The 18,448-nt window shown below is 37.2% G+C and overlaps 2 protein-coding genes across 2 annotated transcripts in view; both read left to right on the top strand.

Moving 5' to 3' along the window:
* The window catches only part of LOC142346212 (uncharacterized), a 10,395-nt gene extending 9,569 nt beyond the window's left edge, over positions 1-826 (top strand). Inside the window, exon 4 of the mRNA XM_075398726.1 lies at positions 816-826. Within this exon, the coding sequence (XP_075254841.1) occupies positions 816-826 (11 nt within the window). The remainder of the gene's footprint in view (positions 1-815) is intronic.
* A 681-nt stretch (positions 827-1,507) lies between these two features.
* The window catches only part of LOC142345374 (monocarboxylate transporter 10-like), a 29,548-nt gene continuing 12,607 nt past the window's right edge, over positions 1,508-18,448 (top strand). Inside the window, exons 1-2 of the mRNA XM_075397408.1 lie at positions 1,508-1,716; positions 15,316-15,446. Of these exons, the coding sequence (XP_075253523.1) occupies positions 1,636-1,716; positions 15,316-15,446 (212 nt within the window). The 5' untranslated portion in view covers positions 1,508-1,635. The remainder of the gene's footprint in view (positions 1,717-15,315; positions 15,447-18,448) is intronic.

Below are 18,448 nucleotides of genomic sequence, written 5' to 3'. Positions count from 1 at the left end.
GGTTAGACCCCGAATTAGTGTCAGAAAGTAATATGTATTTGAGTGAAAAACTCGAGAATTTTCGGCTATTTTTCATATTGTGAAAAATAATTTCAGAAAGAAGTTCTTAAATTTATTATGATCATAGTCTATAAAGTGCCATGGTTAAAACTATTGACATTAAAGAAAATCATAATGAAATTTTCATGATTCAGTCCTGAATTTTTATGACACTACGATCCGGGTTGTTCCGCAACATGAATTTTTTTTTGGCCTAGCGCTTAAAATTAGCATATCAAGCTTGCAGCTACCCGAAAATTTTTGACAACAGACCTGAGAACCGTAAAATTTTCCAAAAAAGAACTGGCAATTTGATTTCTACTAAAAATTCTAAAGTGGTTTTTTTTAATCAAATTAAAACATGTTTCGTTTGAAAAAAAAAGAAATTGTTTTGAAATTGGTTAAATTGCTATGGCACTGCGCTTGAGTGAACGAAGTGCTCTTCAGTATTATGACGCATGATAGAACTTCAAATAGAATTGATCACGTCCATGACTGACAGTCACCTTGCAGTTACTCTCGTTGACAAAAATAAACGCACAAATTGCAATTTTACGTGGTTAAACTGCCTCTTACATAAATCAATTTTTGAGAGTTGCATTTTGGTGATTTATTTGATTTTTATACAAATCAACGCATAATTATCTGAATTTCCAAACGTCTAAAATAAGTTAAGTTGAAAAACTTATTTACGGACAAAATCCAGATAGAAAGTGGCCAGTTTTCGTAAGCAGCCGTAAATTGAGTCACCTGTAAAATCTTTGTAACTTGTTCAGAAACTTGTTAAATTTAATTTGCAAAATCTTTCTTAAATTGATGAAGATATGAGCAAGCTGTACATATTTCACGTGGGACTCACTTAACTGGTTCTTACGGAACACTTGTCACCTTCTATCTAGATGTTCTCGGTAAAAAAGCATTTCAGCTTAACGGAATTAAGATATAATCAAGTTCTGATGATTGTGCGTCAAATGATATAAAAGTCAAAGAAACCACTAAAAGTAATCTGATTCAAAATGACTTCAAAAACAAGTACTTTAACATGTAAAATTGCTATTTGTGCGTTCACTTTTGTCAACGGTTGTACGTGTATTCTTGATATTGTTTAAGAAGAATTTTTTCCCTGCATGGATCCCTGCATGGAACCCGATACATCTCGGTTACCATTCGTGATGATACCGAGAAACTCTTCTTGTTCTTCTATGGTCGTCATCAAACACTATATTATAATAAAGATAATCACCAGGAATCTTCAATGTCACTGCATGCATGATTACCAGACTTGGGTACTCTGAATCTGAAACTAGATCCCGTTTTATGGCCAGATAGTTGATTGGCATAAAGCAAAATGTGTACAGGTGATATAGAATACACTAAAATTTGTTTACGAAAACCATTAAATTTAAACGCCCCGTAGATTGCTGTTTGTTTTCACAAGGTTTGACATCATATGGTCTAATTCGACAAGTTCACAATAGTTTCATCGCATTGTTTGAGGTTACAGCCATCTTAAAATTTACAGATTGAGTAGTTCCATTTATCTTATGATTTTCTAATTCATTTTTTCCTATTTTGAAGCTCAACGTTCATGAAGTTATGACCCAAAAAATGAGTTCTAAGAAGGGAAGTGTGATCTCCAGACGGATGACTGAACTCGTTCAACCTGGAGCAATGGAGGCAAGTACAATTTTACTACTGAAAATATATATATATATATATATATATATATATATATATATATATATATATTCCCACGTTAAGTCTGATCAGAACATATTCGCCCAAGCTATGTTTATAACGTTTAAACTTTATTCCCTACTCTTTGAGTTCGCTTAATTTTGAACTTCTGCATTAATTGTACCCACAAAAAGTTTTTGGTGTCTATTTTTTCTTTGAGTTTTAGCGCGTTTTTCATTTAAAAAATTAATCTAACCAGTTATGGATATCAGTTGCAATATGGTCATTGTGCTCTGCATATATTGCATAAATCATATAACTTGCTTATTTGCTAGAAACTGTATCTTTCATTATTTTTCAAGGAAAAAATGTATCATGCGGGATCTTGCAAAACTTTGCAATCAAATTTTTTGTAAAGTAATGCATCTTCTTGCCAGATTCTGCCAGAAACTGTGGATATTTTTAATCGACTAGTTAGTGCTATAGTAAGAAAAGCAACAAGCCCAGTTTTTTTCCTCAGAACCCCTCTCCCACACGTTTGCTAAAGATTGACGTAATCAGTGAATTAATTTTCCTTAATCACGAAATTGGGTGCCTTTTGCATTCAATACGCTTCAGTTCCTCTTTGTTTACTTTTCTTTATTGCTTTAATTTGTGAAGACGTTAGAACAACAATTTTGTAGAATTCACTCTCATTAGTTCGAATTGGACTTTTTAAATAGAACTTCAAAACTGATTTGAATTTTTCTACGTAGAAATATTTTCAATGATTCATTGAAAAAACTATTTGAATGCCACTTTTGAAATGGATTGAAAGCAATGCGAATAGCGGAAAAATGTTATTCCTTTAATTTCATAATCAAGCAAATTAGATGGTAATCGCTAAACAAATAGCCACGGACAAAAATGTTTTCTATCGACATGCTTCTCAATTATTTGGTACCATTTGTGCTCACACACAGTACTCCTGCACTCATAGCTTCCGGTGGCGCATCAAAAATGAATTTTGAGCCACAGTTAAATCAAATAATGGCGTTTAACATACACACTCTAATCGTCAACCCGCTGAAGCATTGACAGTTTTATTTTTATAATGATTGATAGATTATCCGTATGACAACTAATCCAAGAGACGACACTTTCCAGTAGAAATATTTCATTTTGCCCAAACGAGGTATTTTTACCATAATAGCTTTGGATGGGTGAAAAAAGATTTATAATGCGCTTCATGTTGGGTTATGGGTTTTCGCAAACGGAATAAAAGCGCTAAGTAGAAAAATTAATTTCTCAAAATGAGAGAAAAACAAGAATGATATTTTACAGTAGAATTTAGAGATTTACAGGAGAGATCAGATTATTAGATCAAGATGCTGATTTTATTTTGGGGATGAAAAAAGGCTCATATATCAGCTGTACATATACCCATTAACAGTGCAAGAATGTCACGATACAAAACTAATCTTAGCACCATGATTTACAGTGGGGTCGCAAGGGTTACCCAATATGGTCTGCTTCTGCAAATTTCCCAGAAATCAGTCGCAGGGGATACCATAGATGGTATGCATTTGCACTTTTTTAAGAATCCATTCACACTTTCGGAGATATCATAATCATTCAATACATGCTGGGAAGATATTACAACAAATAATATCACTCTAATATTAGGTATCTAAATTCACCAATTTGAACCGAATATTGATTCTAAGCACCATTTCTCGACGATTCATTTAAATAAATTCTCTGATTAAAATCAATTTGCTTTTGTCTTTTTAATCTAATCAGTTAAACTTTCTTTCTAATTACTAAGTTTAAGACTAAGTTTAAGACTACTTTAATCACTAAGTTTAAGACTATAGTTTGATCGATATTCTAACACCCCACTCAGACTTGAGCTGATTGCGTAGAGTCTGTTCCCATCAAAACAGTTCTGAATGTTTCCACCTTCGATACGGGAAAAGATTTTGTGAAGATGTCGGCTGCCATTTTGTCAGTAGGAGCATAATGAATTGAAATAGTCCCCTCTTCCGTCTTGTCCCGAATCAAGTGGAATTTTGTCTCAATGATCTCTTGTGCATGACTGGGTTTTGGCACAATTTAATACAACTCTGGTTGTCCTCTCCAAATGCAATTGGATATTTCTGTTGAATGCCAAACTCCTTCAGAAGTTGTGTCAGATACAATGCTTCTTGAACTGCTGCTGCCATGCCCTGATATTCTGCTTCTGATGAAGAAAGAGCAACTGTGGCCTGCTTCTTGACAACCCAGCTGAGTGCTGCGCCACGTCCGTTGAGCTTGAAGTATCAGCCTGTCGTTGATTTTCTGTCGTTCACGTCAACAGAGCAGGCTGCATCAGTTTCCCCCACTAAATCATAACTTGCTTCTTTTGTGTGAGTAAGTTTAAACATTTGAACCTTGAAGATATCGCAGAAGTCTTTTTTCCGCACATCCAGTGTTGATTGGTAGGTGCATTCATGTGTCTGGACAGAAAATTGACTGTGAACATGATGTCTGGCCTCGTCTGTTTGGCCAGATACAGAAGTGATCCAACCAAGCTTCTGTAGATCCTCTGGTCCACTTCTTCGTCTCCGTTTTGTGCTGTCTGAAGTTTCAAATTCAAATCAACTGGAGTTCTTGAGGGTTTGCATTGATCCCTTTGAAACCGCTCAAGCATTGTCTCTATGTAGCGTTCTTGGTCGACTATGACTTTGCCCTCTTCTCGGCTGATTCTTAGACCCAGAAACCAGTGTAATCTCCCTCTGTCTTCCATTTGAAATGTTGCTTCGAGTGCTTTTTTGACATCGGAGATCACTGCCATGCATCTCGATGCCATTATGATGTCGTCAACTCAGACCAAGATGAAAGTGTGACCCTCTGTCTCTGCTCATGCGAACAAGCAATGGTCATTCCTGCTTCTGGTTTAACCCTGTCTCAGTAGGAAGTTTGCCAGTTCCTTATACCAGTTGTTAGCTCCCTGTTTCAAACCATACATTGATTTATTCAGTAGGCATACTAACTTTTCCCCATCTCATCCTTGTTTTACCAACTCCTGTGGCTGTTCCAGATACACTTCTTCCTCTACTGGTGAGCGCAGGAAAGCTGTCTTGACATCAAACAGGTGCATCACATGGCCCTGCTTCGTTGATAGTTGAAATAGAATCCTGAATGTCTCTGGCTTACAGGTAGGCGCAAAAGTCTCAAAGTATTCTAGTCCTTCCACTTGTTTGAAACCTGTTGCCACATAGCGTGCTTTGTATTTGTCAACTTGACCACTGGGTCCCAATTTCACTTTGTAGACCCATTTGCCCGGTATGACGACCCTGTCTGTGGGTGGTCTCACAAGGTTCCAAGTCTCATTGTCTTGGAGTGCCTTGACCTCGTCCTTTATGGCCCGGCGCCACTGGTCCCAGTCGTCACCTTGCTTGGCTTCATAAACTGTTTTGGGTTTTACATAGTCACCCTTAGTCACAGCAAGATTGGTCCTGCCTTCTCCGAAAAATTGCGGAACATTCCTTGCTCGTGTCCTTCGTCTGGGCTCTGCCCTGTCCGCTTGCTCCAGTGCTTCTTCAAAGAAGCCAACTGTCTATGAGAAGTCCTCCGTTTCACTGTCTTCCAGTGACTCCGAGTCTCCAAAACTCCCTCTTGTTGCAGTAGATTCTTCATCCAATGCTGCTTCCTCAACATCTGAGGCATATCGTCTCAGTGTCGTTTCATGAGTGTTCACGCTCTCTGCGTAATGCCGCTCCTCCTTTTTTGCAGTAGATGTGCCCTGCTCCTCTCTGTTGCCATCGTCTTGATGACCATCATCTGGGTGCCAGATCCCCAGTTGCTGTGACCCCTCATCTAGTAGGTCGGGCGTCTCCCTGTTGTCAGGGATTGAGCCCATTTCGGACTCCTTGATGATCACATCTCGAACTGCCACAACTTTGCGTGTGTTGGGTACGTACACCAGGTATCCATTGTCTCCTTCAGTGTTACCCACAAACTTTCCTTCCAGTGCCTTGGGTTCAAGTTTGATGAAATCTCTGTCCCGCTTCCTCATGAAGACTGTGCAACAAAAAATAGATAGTTTACTAATTGAAAGCTTAGGTTTAATACCTCGCATCAGCTCTGCTGGGCATTTTTCTTCTCCTTGTCTCACAACCAAGTTCCTGATCCTTGCTGCGTGAAGAATTGCAGCTCCCCACATCATCTTGGGAGGACACGAGTCAATGAGCAAGCATCTTGCCATCTCCAGCAGTGTCCTGTTGCACCTCTCAGCTAAACCATTCTGTTGTGGCGTCTCTGGTATGGTCTTCTCCTGTAGAATGCCTGCATCTAAACAGTACATCTTGAACTGCTCTCAGAGAAACTCCTTCGCATTGTTTTGTCTCAGTTTCTTGGGCGTCCCCACCTTGAGAAAAAACTTCTTCAGGCTGGCCAGTGCTTCACTCCTTGCCTTAAGCAAGTTCACAAACACAAACTTCGTGTACTGGTCTGCAGACACAATGCAGAACCGGAACCCTGACAGTGACTCTACTCTGAAAAGTCCCATCACGTCCTTGAACACATTCTCCAGCTTCTCTTCTGCTTTGTTCTTTGCCACTCTTGGTACTGGAGTTTTTGTGATCTTGGCCAATGCGCACACATTGCATACATCATTGAGTTCCCCCACTGTCTTTGATGCATTCCTGACACCATCCGCTTGATTCAAATGACCCAATTGTCTGTGCCACTTCCTTGCACTGTCAAGTTTCACGCTGTTGGAACTCATCTTGAATTCTATAGCGCTGCGGGGTAAGTAAAACAATTTAAATTCTTGTGTTAGTTTTACCCGAGCTCCCTTCTGGAGTTTCATGCAGCTATTTCCTTTCTCGAAAGTGGAGCTATGTCCCCACTCCGTGCATCTTGAGACTGATAAGAGGTTTGAAGAGTAGTCCGGCACACACAAAACATTTTTGAGTTCGCATTGGAATTCCCCTTTGTTTGTTGTAATGCTGATCCTCACAAAGCCTCTGCCCACCACTCTGGAAGCCTCTCCGTTGGGATTTCCGACCCCTGATTGAATGGACACAAAGTCCAGGAACGCTTCGATGTGCGTCACTATATGATCTGTACAATCACTGTCCACTAGCGTGCCTGCAGTCTTCCTCTGGGTAAGAGCTGCCCAGTATTCCTCGTCTGGTGAAGCCAATGTTGGACCCATTGCCACTGACTCATGTTTGCCTCCATCTTTTTGTCTCTTGCGTGCCCTGTCTAGGTGACCTTTCTCACCACACTTGCTGCATTGTGTTGTCTCCTTCCTCCTGCAGTCCTCGGCAAAGTGTCCAGGGATCCCACACAAAGCAGTTTCTTTTCCTGGGTCCCTTCTTGAATTCACGCTTCACTGTCAGTGCCACTGAATCACTTTGTCCCGTGTGGCTCTGTCCTGTGCTCTCATGGAAAGTTCTGCAGCCTTTTCCTCAACTCTGTGAAGTTCGTTGCCGGGTTAAAGCTTTCCTGTATAACAAAAATTTTCATACCTCATTGGCAAACCATTAAGGACCAAGGCGTTGAAGAGGGTCTCTGAGACAGCTTCCCCTGCTTCTTGTAGCTTTGTGAGCAACTCCTGTCCTCTGATGAAGAAGCTATGCAAATCCTCAGCATCCTCGAGCTGCAGTCGAGCAAGCTGTGCCATCAAAGTCACCACTGTCGGTGTCTCCACACTCTGAAATCTCTCTTGCAAAAGCTTCCAAGCCTTTGCTCCATCTCCGATGCCGTCATCTCCCACACAGTCATGTCCCATCAGCATGAGGGTTGTTGCATCTAGAGTCAGTGCCAGATGGCACCACAGATTTTTCCGTTTCTCCTTGATGTCTGCAACTTTTTTCTCATATGCATCCTTCAGCACCTTGTGGTTCTTCTTTTCATCAATGCTCGCCCCCATTGGCTAGTGGTGCAGGCTCATTGGGTTGCTCCTCTGTCCCAAATAGTGATTTGTAGAGTCCCTTCGTCTGCATAATTGCCACAAATCTTGTGCTCCAGATTGGAAGATCCTGTGCCTTTCCTGTGCAGGTCAGCAGCTTCACTGTCTGTTGATCCATCGTAGCTTGAGCAGGCAAAACAGTTGTGAAAAGAAAAGGTACTAAGCAGAAAAAGATTATGACTGTCAACAACAAGTTAGCTTTGTTTTAGAAATTAGTTTTACGACTTAGAAAATTGCTGTGCCCATAAACTGTTGGGTTATGGGTTTTCGCATGCTGAATAAAAGCGCTTTTAACTAAGTAGAAAAATTAATTTCTCAAAATGAGAGAATAACAATAATGATAATTTACAGTAGAATTTTGAGATTTACCGGAGAGATCTGATTATTAGATCAAGATGCTGATTTAATTTTGGGGATGAAAAAAGGCTCAAAAATCAGCTGTATATATACCCATTACTTTTCTAAGAATTCGTTCACATTTCCGGTGGTATCATAACCATTCAATACATGCTGGGAAGATTTTACAACAAATAATCTCACTCTAATATTAGTTATCTAGATTAACCAATTTGAACCGAATATTGATTCTAAGCACCATTTCTTGACGATTCATTTATATAAATTCTCTGATTAAAATCAATTTGCTTTTGTCTTTCTAGTCTAATCAGTTAAACTTTCTTTCTAATTCTCACAAAGTTTAAGACTATAGTTTGATCGATATTCTAACACTTCACTATCGCAATGAACTATTTCCTCCCTATCACCCAACCCCCCCCCCCAACGGAAGCATAAAAAGTCTCAAAATCTTTGCTCCCAAATCCCGAATGCAAACGACAAGACCAGTTGTATTATTTCCCTCTAATCAATGCCGAAAAGTTGTTGACTTTTCCTAGGAGAAGTTTGAATAACCGCTTGCAAGTGTTCGTAACGCAGATATTGAAAGAGCCTGCACAATATTTGCATAGCCAGTGAAACTTGATAAAACCGGCCATATCATGCAAGATCTTGATGATTCTTGCGAAAATTGAAACGTCTTGTCAAGGCCCGGACCCTTGTGTCACAGTAAACCAGTACTGATTCATGATATTCCAATAATAAAAGACTATATAAATACTGTTTCATAGTTTTCTAAAGTTTTTTGTTCAAAAAATACGCAAAATAAAGTCAGACGACAAATTTTTTCAAGAACTTGGTACGTGCACAGTTCGTTTTGATTCCTTTCTCTGAATACAAAATGCACAATAAGTTTTAAAATTTTTGAAAGAAAATTTGAATTTTCGGAGGATGCACAAAAAGTATACTCTGAAAGGCGGAAAATTAGCAAACTTCAGGGGTTCTGTAGACAATTTATAGAGCTTTGCATCATTTCTTCTACAAAAATTGCCAAAAACTTATGTTGGCCGCGTTATTAAACCGTCAATTTTGGTTTAGAAATTGTTAGCCAATTTTAATTTCTCCAAAAATAGTTTTTTCGTGTGCCAAATGTTAGCACGTTGCGCGAAGAAGTGTTATTGACATGCCTCGATAACTCTAGCCAATATCTAACCACCGAGCTCCAGGAAAATCCTGATTATCATTTCCGGACCTCCTTGGTTACATATTAGCTAGGCGTTATCGAGACATGCAAGAAAATATCTTCGCGCAAATTGATAAAGTTCATATAGAAAAAACAATTTTCAAAGAAAATAAGTTAAAAAACCATTTCCAAACCAAACTTAGCTGTTTTATAACGGAGCAAAGTAAAGTAGAGCAACATAATTTTTTGACAGTTTTTTCTAATAAAGGATGCAAGGCTCTTTAAACTGAAAACTGAGAATGTTTACTTAACGAGTACCGGCCTAAGAGAAAAAAATCAATTTTTGTGATGCTAATACGTATATACAGATTATTTTTTAAAGGATGGAGAAATTTGTCAAATTCTGATAAACACAGCACTTTTAATCACGTCCAAGTGGACTATAGTAAGTTTCAATTAATGTGGTGTTATATCTAATTTCCGTACTCTCGTTTTGCTGTTATATTCCGGTTACTAATAATGCCAAAAAGTTTCTTAAACTTTTGTAATTTCAGGTGTAACTATTTGGCTATTTCAGTAGAAAATTGAACATTTCAAACAACTGTGCCTGAAAAGCTTGTTATACTGTTCTTTTAAAGCACCATTTCTGGACGATTCATTTATATAAATTCTCTGATTTAAATCAATTTGCTTTTGTCTTTCTAATCTAATCAGTTAAACTTTCTTTCTAATTCTCACTAAGTTTAAGACTATAGTTTGATCGATATTCTAACACTTCACTATCGCAATTAATTATTTCCTCCCTATCACCCAACTCCCCCCCCCCCAACGGAAGCATAAAAAGTCTCAAAATCTTTGCTCCCAAATCCCGAATGCAAACGACAAATCCAGTTGTATTATTTCCCTCTAATCAATGCCGAAAAGTTGTTGACTTTTCCTAGGAGAAGTTTGAATAACCGCTTGCAAGTGTTCGTAACGCAGATATTGAAAGAGCCTGCACAATATTTGCATAGCCAGTGAAAATTGATACACCCGGCCATATCATGCAAGATCTTGATAATTCTTGCGAAAATTGAAACGTCTTGTCAAGGCCCGGACCCTTGTGTCACAGTAAACCAGTACTGATTCATGATATTCCAATAATAAAAGACTAAATAAATACTGTTTCATAGTATTCTAAGGTTTTTTGTTCAAAAAATACGCAAAATAAGGTCAGACAAATTTTTTCAAGAACTTGGTACGCGTGCACAGTCCGTTTTGATTCCTTTCTCTGAATACAAAAAGCACAATAAATTTTAAAATTTTTGAAAGAAAATTTGAATTTTCGGAGGATGCACAAAAATTATACTCTGAAAGGCGGAAAATTAGCAAACTTCAGGGGTTCTGTTAACAATTTATAGAGCTTTGCATCATTTCTTCTACAAAAATTGCCAAAAACTTATGTTGGCCGCGTTATTAAACCGTCAACTTAATTTTAAACCGTTATTTAATTTCTCCAAAAATTGTTTTTTCGTGTGCCAAATGTTAGCACGTTGCGCGAAGAAGTGTTATTGACATGCCTCGATAACGTCTAGCCAATATCTAACCACCGAGCTCCAGGAAAATCCTGATTATCCTTTCCGGACCTCCTTGGTTACATATTATCTAGGCGTTATCGAGACATGTCAAGAAAACATCTTCGCGCAACTTGCTAAAGTTCATATAGAAAAAACAATTTTCAAAGAAAATAAGTTAAAAAACCATTTCCAAACCAAACTTAGCTGTTTTATAACGGAGCAAAGTAAAGTAGATCAACATAATTTTTTGACAGTTTTTGTCTAATAAAGAATGCAAGGCTCCTTAAACTGAAAACTGAGAAGGTTTACTTAACGAGTACTGGCCTAAGAGAAAAAAAATCAATTTTTTGTGATGCTAATACGTATATACAGATTATTTTTTAAAGGATGGAGAAATTTGTCAAATTCTGACAAACACAGCACTTTTAATCACGTCCAAGTGGACTATAGTAAGTTTCAATTAATGTGGTGTTACATCTAATTTCCGTACTCTCGTTTTGCTGTTATATTCCGGTTACTAATAATGCCAAAAAGTTTCTTAAACATGAGTAATTTCAGGTGTAATTATTTGGCTATTTCAGTAGAAAAAGGAAAATTTCAAACAATTGTGCCTGAAAAACTTGTTATACTGTTCTTTTAAATATTGATTTTGCTAAAACCGTCCCGCTATCGAAACAATTGTATTTTTTGAATGATAATGTTATAAATATGGTTGTCAAAAAATACAAAATTTAAACTAATTTGTGAAGTTTCAAGCAGTGAACTTTCAAAAAGATTTCTGATATTTTTATTGTTAGAATTTTATCGAATTCTGGATATTGTCATTATTACATTCGTTATGACCCAATTTCTAATGTACTTTGGTACTGTCACTACTCCCCTTCTCCTTACGTACGCCGAAGCTTACTGTATTAGTTCGTCAGTTTCCAGTTTATTTGTATAAAAATTTTTCTCGCCATACCAGCGCAGCGTAGGAATCAAATTAACTTATTTACAGCAGTTACGTTTGGCATATCATGAAGGCAGCAAATCAAAAGAAAGACGGTTACTTTCTATAAAATTATTGGTTATATACAGGTTTCAGTCAATGAATTTTTAAGAAAAGGTGTGATAAAAGTTTTCGCTGGTGTATTTGTGCCACAAAATGCAGCAAAAAGTCTGATTTATTTCAAAGAGTTTGTAACCTAAGTCTATAAAAGATTCACGAAGCATTATCTAAAAAATCCCAATTTTCAGTTAGAAAAAATCTAGTTATGAGCATTGTACAACGCATTTTATGTAAGTACAATATGAACGTTTTACTCAATTATTTTTGTTGGGCCTTACAACGGTTTATTGTTATTTGCATTGAATGCTACAACGTGTGATAGTTATATCTTTAAAAAATAATCAAATTCTTGTCAAATCAATTCAAAACTTGTCGGAAACCTATCTCAGTCAGTAGAGCAACTGTAATTTGAGTTCTCCTTATAAAACCATTAATTTATTTTGCGCTCCCTTTCCCTCTCTTCTTCTGCTTCTTTCTTTCTTTCTTTCTTTCTTTCTCTCTCTCTCTCTCTCTCTCTCTCTCTCTCTCTCTCTTACCGCCTGTTTCTCTGCACCCACTGCATACCTAGGTCAATCAAATTGACGAAATAATGTCTAGTTGTTAAGAAACCACTATCATCCTAGTTGTTTAGAAAGAACTGCCGTTTGGTCAGAAAAAATTTTTTTTGTTAATTGGATTACCTCATGATTTGTTTCAGTATTGTATAGAAGCGAAATTAACAAACATTGCAAATATAGTAGAATTGAAACCTATGAGATCAAATTAAACTACAGAATTGAAGAGAGAAGAAAGATTAAATTAGCGTACCTTTAGATAGAATGCTGATTTTAACAATAATAGTTTTCTATTGTTCCGTTAAAAAATATTAGCGCAAAACACGAACTTTTAATTTAAAAAGAAAAATGTGGTCAATTTCAAGATATGCAGAGTGAAATACATACATAAACAGTCAGCAATTTTTTCGTTTCCCCTCATGAGACGTTTAAATCGTTGTCGGATATCAAAAATAGATCCTGAAAAATTCGTGTCCCAATCAAAACTAAAATGTCCCAAACAATTATAAATTTCGAAAGTTATCCTTAATTCAAAAAATACTTGCAAGACTATCGCCAATGTAATGTCAATTCAAAAGAATTCAGCTCATCATGTCAACTGTGCTATCAATTTTCAGAAACTATGAATATAATAGCTTCGTGTCTGGTCTACTAACATCTCTTACAGTATTCCTGTTGCACAGTTTTTGCTGTTTTCGCTACAACTCTTCCCTGGATTTTAAGATACTGCAAAAAAAGTTTTATTTTAGAAATACGTGTCTTATAAGTTTTTTAGATGTTGAAATTTGGGGACTAAACAAGATATTTTTGCAAAGTCTTTTGGCTGCTGAAATCAAGAGACGAGAAAGGATTTTCTTGTTTCATGTAATCGGTGAACTTAGCGGTTAAAATAGCGGTAAATAGATACTTGGTAAATTTATAGGTGATTTTTTGTAAGGATTGGGAAACATAGCGTTAAATTTTTTTCACAGCTCTCAACGCATTCTCCGCTATTTTTTCCTTTTTGCAATATTATTTAGGCCCGGTTACATAATCCGCATTGGTGATTTTAAAGGCGGACCTTTGTGTGCGTTAATTCAAACAAAAAAACTGTCGAAAACGTTCAAAAACATCAAAAAACGATAGTTTCCTAAAGAAACTATCAAGAACGAAAGTCCCCTTAAAAACCGTTCCAAAACGGTAGTATCCTAAAAGAACGGTCAAAACGATCCCTTCTTATTTTTCCCTATCAAAAACGATAGAAATTGATCAAAAACTATCGTTTCCTAAAATTACCCGTCAAAAACGCTCAAACCAATCAACAGCGGTAATTTCCCACAACATTTTGACCGTTTTTTGTTCTATCTAGTCAAATGAGGAGTAGCCTATTTAAAAAAAATCGTAAGACTCATGAAATGACTTTGTAGCTCTCACTTGAACTAGGGTGCTGAACAATTTGTATCCAATACTAAACCCCCACTAGACACTCCCACTATACTTTTCAACAGCGCCCAACAGCAAGAAAAACTTGAGAACATCCTTGGAACTGTTCTTCCAGAAAAATCCTTGACTCAATCAAACCTGCCCATAACTCTTTTAGGTTTGGGAGTTCGCCAATGTCAAGACCAGTATAAAGCATCATACGTTTGTTCTGTTCTCTCCTCTCAAGATATTGCTTCAAAAATAACCGGTGAAAGCCCAAAAAAACTGCCACGTTTTTCAGGATCTTTATTCCAATTAAGCACAACTGGACATTTCAAACCTCTCGCAAAAGACGATCCAGCAAGCTCTTGATAATGAAAAATTTCATGGTCTCAAGGAGAATCTAGCTTGTGAAAGAGAATCTGCCCGACTTCTCTCATTGTCTGTTCGACATGCTGGAGCTTGGTTTTCTGCTCCCTCCATTCCAGCTCTTGGGCTTCATATGGCACCACACGAGTTCAGAATTAGTGCAAAGTACAGGTTGGCTGTCCCTCTCTACGACGCCGAAAGGAAGTTCCCATTCTGTAAAGCAGGAGTTCTTGACATCTATGGGGATCATGCCATTGCGTATCACGGTTGAGGCGATGCAATTGCAAGACCTGACCAGATTTGAGCTATAATAGTGTCTGCTTGCTCATCTGCGAATCTCTCACCAGTAGTGGAAAAAAATGAACCTAATTCCAGACAGCCAATCACGCCCCGGAGACATCTTTGTCCCGACTTGAAAAGCGGGGAAACCTGCTACATCTGATGTAACTGTTACTTCGTCGCTGCAATCCAACTCTCTCACTAATGCGGCTACAAAAGCAGGATACGCGCTTGATGCAGCAGATGAAAGAAAATATTGCCTCCACGACGATAACTGCGCAAAAATGGGAATCACATTTGTTCCACTTGCAATTGACGTCCTTGGCGGAATATCGGCAACCTTCAAGAAAACACTCAAGCGGTTGGCTGTGTTAAGTGACAACCGTTCTTTCTAAGCGCAGGGGTTGTCTGTAGCTTTCTGTAAACTGATGCAATCATTATCAATCACTGCTATTCGGGGATCAGCGGCAATGTTGCTGGCACGGGCTCCTTAGTAGACTATTTTGCTTTTTGGGTGCTCAACCGCTCGGAGGGGTGATGGTTGAGCCTGTACTGTTGCAATCATTGTCGACAGATATGATCAAGGGGTCTGCCTCAATGATTTTGACTCGCTCTTTTTGGCCAGATTTAACCAATTCAGAATAAGAAGAGTCCAGATTGGTCCTTTTATGATGAGCTGCCAAAACGATTGCAGCAAACGGGAGCCTTATCAATGTGCAGTTCTAATATTTTTATTCTTACCTGACCAAAGTCGGGAGAATAGAAACAAACATTTTACATGTGAAAAAATAAAAAAAATGCCGATGAAATGAGATTCATGAACTGTTGATATGTTGTATTGATAACCACCGTTTTATTATTATTGATCTTTTTATCTTCTAAGAAGTGACCGCCTAGCTTGGGATGATATTATTCGGTTTTAATGATGATGACAGGGTGGTTTTGGATGGGCAGTGTGCTTAGCAGCAGCGTGGTGCAATGGAGTCACATTTGGAATTGTCAATACGTACAGTCGCTTCATGGTAGAGATCCAGAAACAGTTCCCTGATGACGCTGACAATCTGAGGTAATAATTCAGCTGAATAACTTGAATTGTTCAGTAGAGAACACTGGTGTAATTTTCTTAAATATTAAATGATGAGTGTCTGGGAGTTAACCACAATGGGCTGCTTATTGTCACTGAACCCTTAAAATTTGTGGGCAGTTTTATTCAAATTTAAACTCCCGGCGTAAAAATCACGCATCCGCTAAAATTTTAACGCGTAATAAAATTTGACAAAATTTTTTCTCTAAATACTAGTTTTTATTTGAACAGATACTTGAATAGCAGACAATGATAATGTTGACTGACTCGGTTAATTTCCGAATTTCCCTTAGGCAAAAAATTTGCAAGGGGAAACAAAAACTCTACTAACGCAATTTCATGAAAGATTTCATGAAAGCAGTTTTCTTCCCATAAAGCTCGGGTTCCTTTAATTAGGCAAGGTCAGCATTCAAATTCATGGCTACTTTTTCTTTTTCAATGAAGGTAGCATATATTTAAAACAGTATGTAGCTGAGTACTGAATCTAGCGGACTTTATTAAGTGGCATGATAAAAACCCCTTAATGTGTTCCGCCCCAAGTGCCATTTATAACACCCAGATTGAACGTTATGTGTTTTTAAAGCTGGTTGATCTGTTTAGGAGCATATTTGTGGGTGATCTAAAATTGTTATGTATAACAAAAAAGAATAATTACTTAGTAATACCTCTTTTTGATTCTTAACGACTCGTAATCGGAGTGGTTCCTGCTCAATCTCACAAAAACAGAAATAATAATTTGAAAACAGAGGAAAACATTAACAAGAAAAATAAACAAAGGCAAAATAGACACACATATTTACAAAAATTGCTTCAAACTTCAATATAAGCAGTCAATGAAGTTCGTACTTGAAAATTGTATATGATAAATGGAATTATCTAAAATTTCCAGTTAGTTTCCAGAAACGGTCGGAAGCAAATTTCATGCGATCTAACCCTACTCTATGCTCAACAGCTAAGATTGCGTTACATGACTGTGACAAAGCAAACCCAACGTGGCTTTCTGCAAATAAGTCGGCACAGCGCGGCATGAAATTTTCATGGAAGAAAACTACATCCTTAGTTATATTAAATGGATGATACCTCAGAAAGTTTGCATCATTTCCGTGCATCATTTCCTCAAATTAGAGGCTATGTCTTTGTTATATAGCACGTTGCGATTAAAAATAGAGGTTGCCTTCAAGGGCTAAAAACGAAAAAAGTCCACTAAGCTTGTTAGGAGAGCGAAACAAAACTGCTCCAAAGTTTTCAGATTCTCCCAGTTTAGATCGTCTACACTCTAGTTTGTGTACAACCTACTTCCAAAAACCTTAAATCTAACCCGACTGTCATCAATTTTTGTAGAGCGGATATATTAGAGCGGCAGTAAACTACAAAGCATAGAGCACCGCAAAAAATATTATGAACCATTGCTATGTACTTATTCATCACTGCTTTCTTATGGAAAGCCGTAGTAAATTAGTCATGCTATAGTACGCATACTGGTTCGTCCATTTGATGTTGAAGGTTCACTATGTCTAATTGCTGGTGCCGGGACTGTTTCTAATTGCCGACGGGATAGTTTTTTTTTATTTTCCGGTCAAATTTGAAGACGTACTTAGATAGCCCTTAGGAAGTTTTTTTTAATAATTGAGTTTATGCGAACATCATCTTCAGTTCTGCGGTGTTTAATCTGGCGGTGCTTCCTGTCATTCTTCTTTGTGATTGTTTTCGAGCAGTTGGCTATTTTCTATCCGAAAGCCTTTCCTCTTGGCACAGAGCATCGTCTCATTGTTAAGCTGGCAAGTGAAATATCCCGCTCTTCTTTGCACTAACAAAATATTGACAAACCCTACTTGTGTATAGTGTAATCGGCTTTAAACTATTTAAACAGTTTATTATCCCTTTCAGTATAAATAAGGCTTCTAAAGTCAATTTGTAATTCCTCAGTTTGAACTTTACATATTTCAGTAATTGCTTACTATGAGACGATGGCGTAAAATTTTACCTATTTCTGTACACTTTCGCTTTCAACGGTTTTTGTTCCGACCCCACTTGTGGGGGGGGGAAGAACTATATACTCAAATGGATTTTTTTTGTTCAGACAATTTTTGCCGATCGATATATTCATCGTAGAGAAATGTAAGTGGTGTCATTGAAAAGCTCGCCCAGCGTAGAAATCGAAATTAAAATGATTTTTTTTTCAATTTCGTATTTTTTGAGGAGTTATCGAGGATTGTAATTTTGTGTGAACGCCGCTTATTTGGCATGATTTTGCTCACTTTTAGTGAAATTTATCTTCAAATGATCAATTTTTTATAAAAAAAAATAAATTCAAAATTACTTTTCAAGTCACAAAAAGAATCATTCTTGTGTTACTAATAGACAAAAGCCAATTAAAAATACTTGTTCTGGTCTCATAGGGAAGTTTACGACCAAAAAAGTTCGAATTCTATTTGAGAGCTGTTTTTTTGTTAGAAAACTTCAAATTTTTGTTTCTTTTTAAGTCACCTAGAGGCTAGTCGCTATTCAAATCGAGCTTCCGTTAATGGCAAATCTCATTTAAAGTCAAAAGAAGCCCCAAGAATAAAACATTCGTTTTAAAGGAATCGCTCATGTTTTTTTGGCTTTGACTCCGAGTTTTTGTAATTTTTAATGAAACACTGATGCCCTTTTTGGAGGAATTACTAATTTTTTGGAGACCTACCTATGGCACACTCTTGTTGACTAAAATTGCAAAAAGTTTTGCAATGAGACTTAAGTGATCCTATCTAGTGCTTCGAGTTGACAGCTAATGGCTGTTAAGTCTTTAAAAAGATTTCGAAAAATTTTTTTTAACAATTAAAGATCTTAAACATATTTTTGTGAAATGTAAGTCAGTATCAGTAAAGACAGAACCACCCTATTTTCTGATGCAAACAAAATTGATCAGTCTAGCGGTTTTATCTTCCAACTATTGGTTTTATGACTTCAATGCCACAAGTTTTCAAAAAAACTTTAAAATTTTT

Source organism: Convolutriloba macropyga, chromosome 9, assembly GCF_964194025.1.
Source record: "Convolutriloba macropyga chromosome 9, txConMacr16.3, whole genome shotgun sequence".
In the NCBI taxonomy this organism is placed as follows: domain Eukaryota; kingdom Metazoa; phylum Xenacoelomorpha; order Acoela; family Convolutidae; genus Convolutriloba; species Convolutriloba macropyga.
The sequence above is the reverse complement of the archived record's forward strand: the minus strand, read 5'-3'. Positions and strand labels throughout refer to the sequence as shown.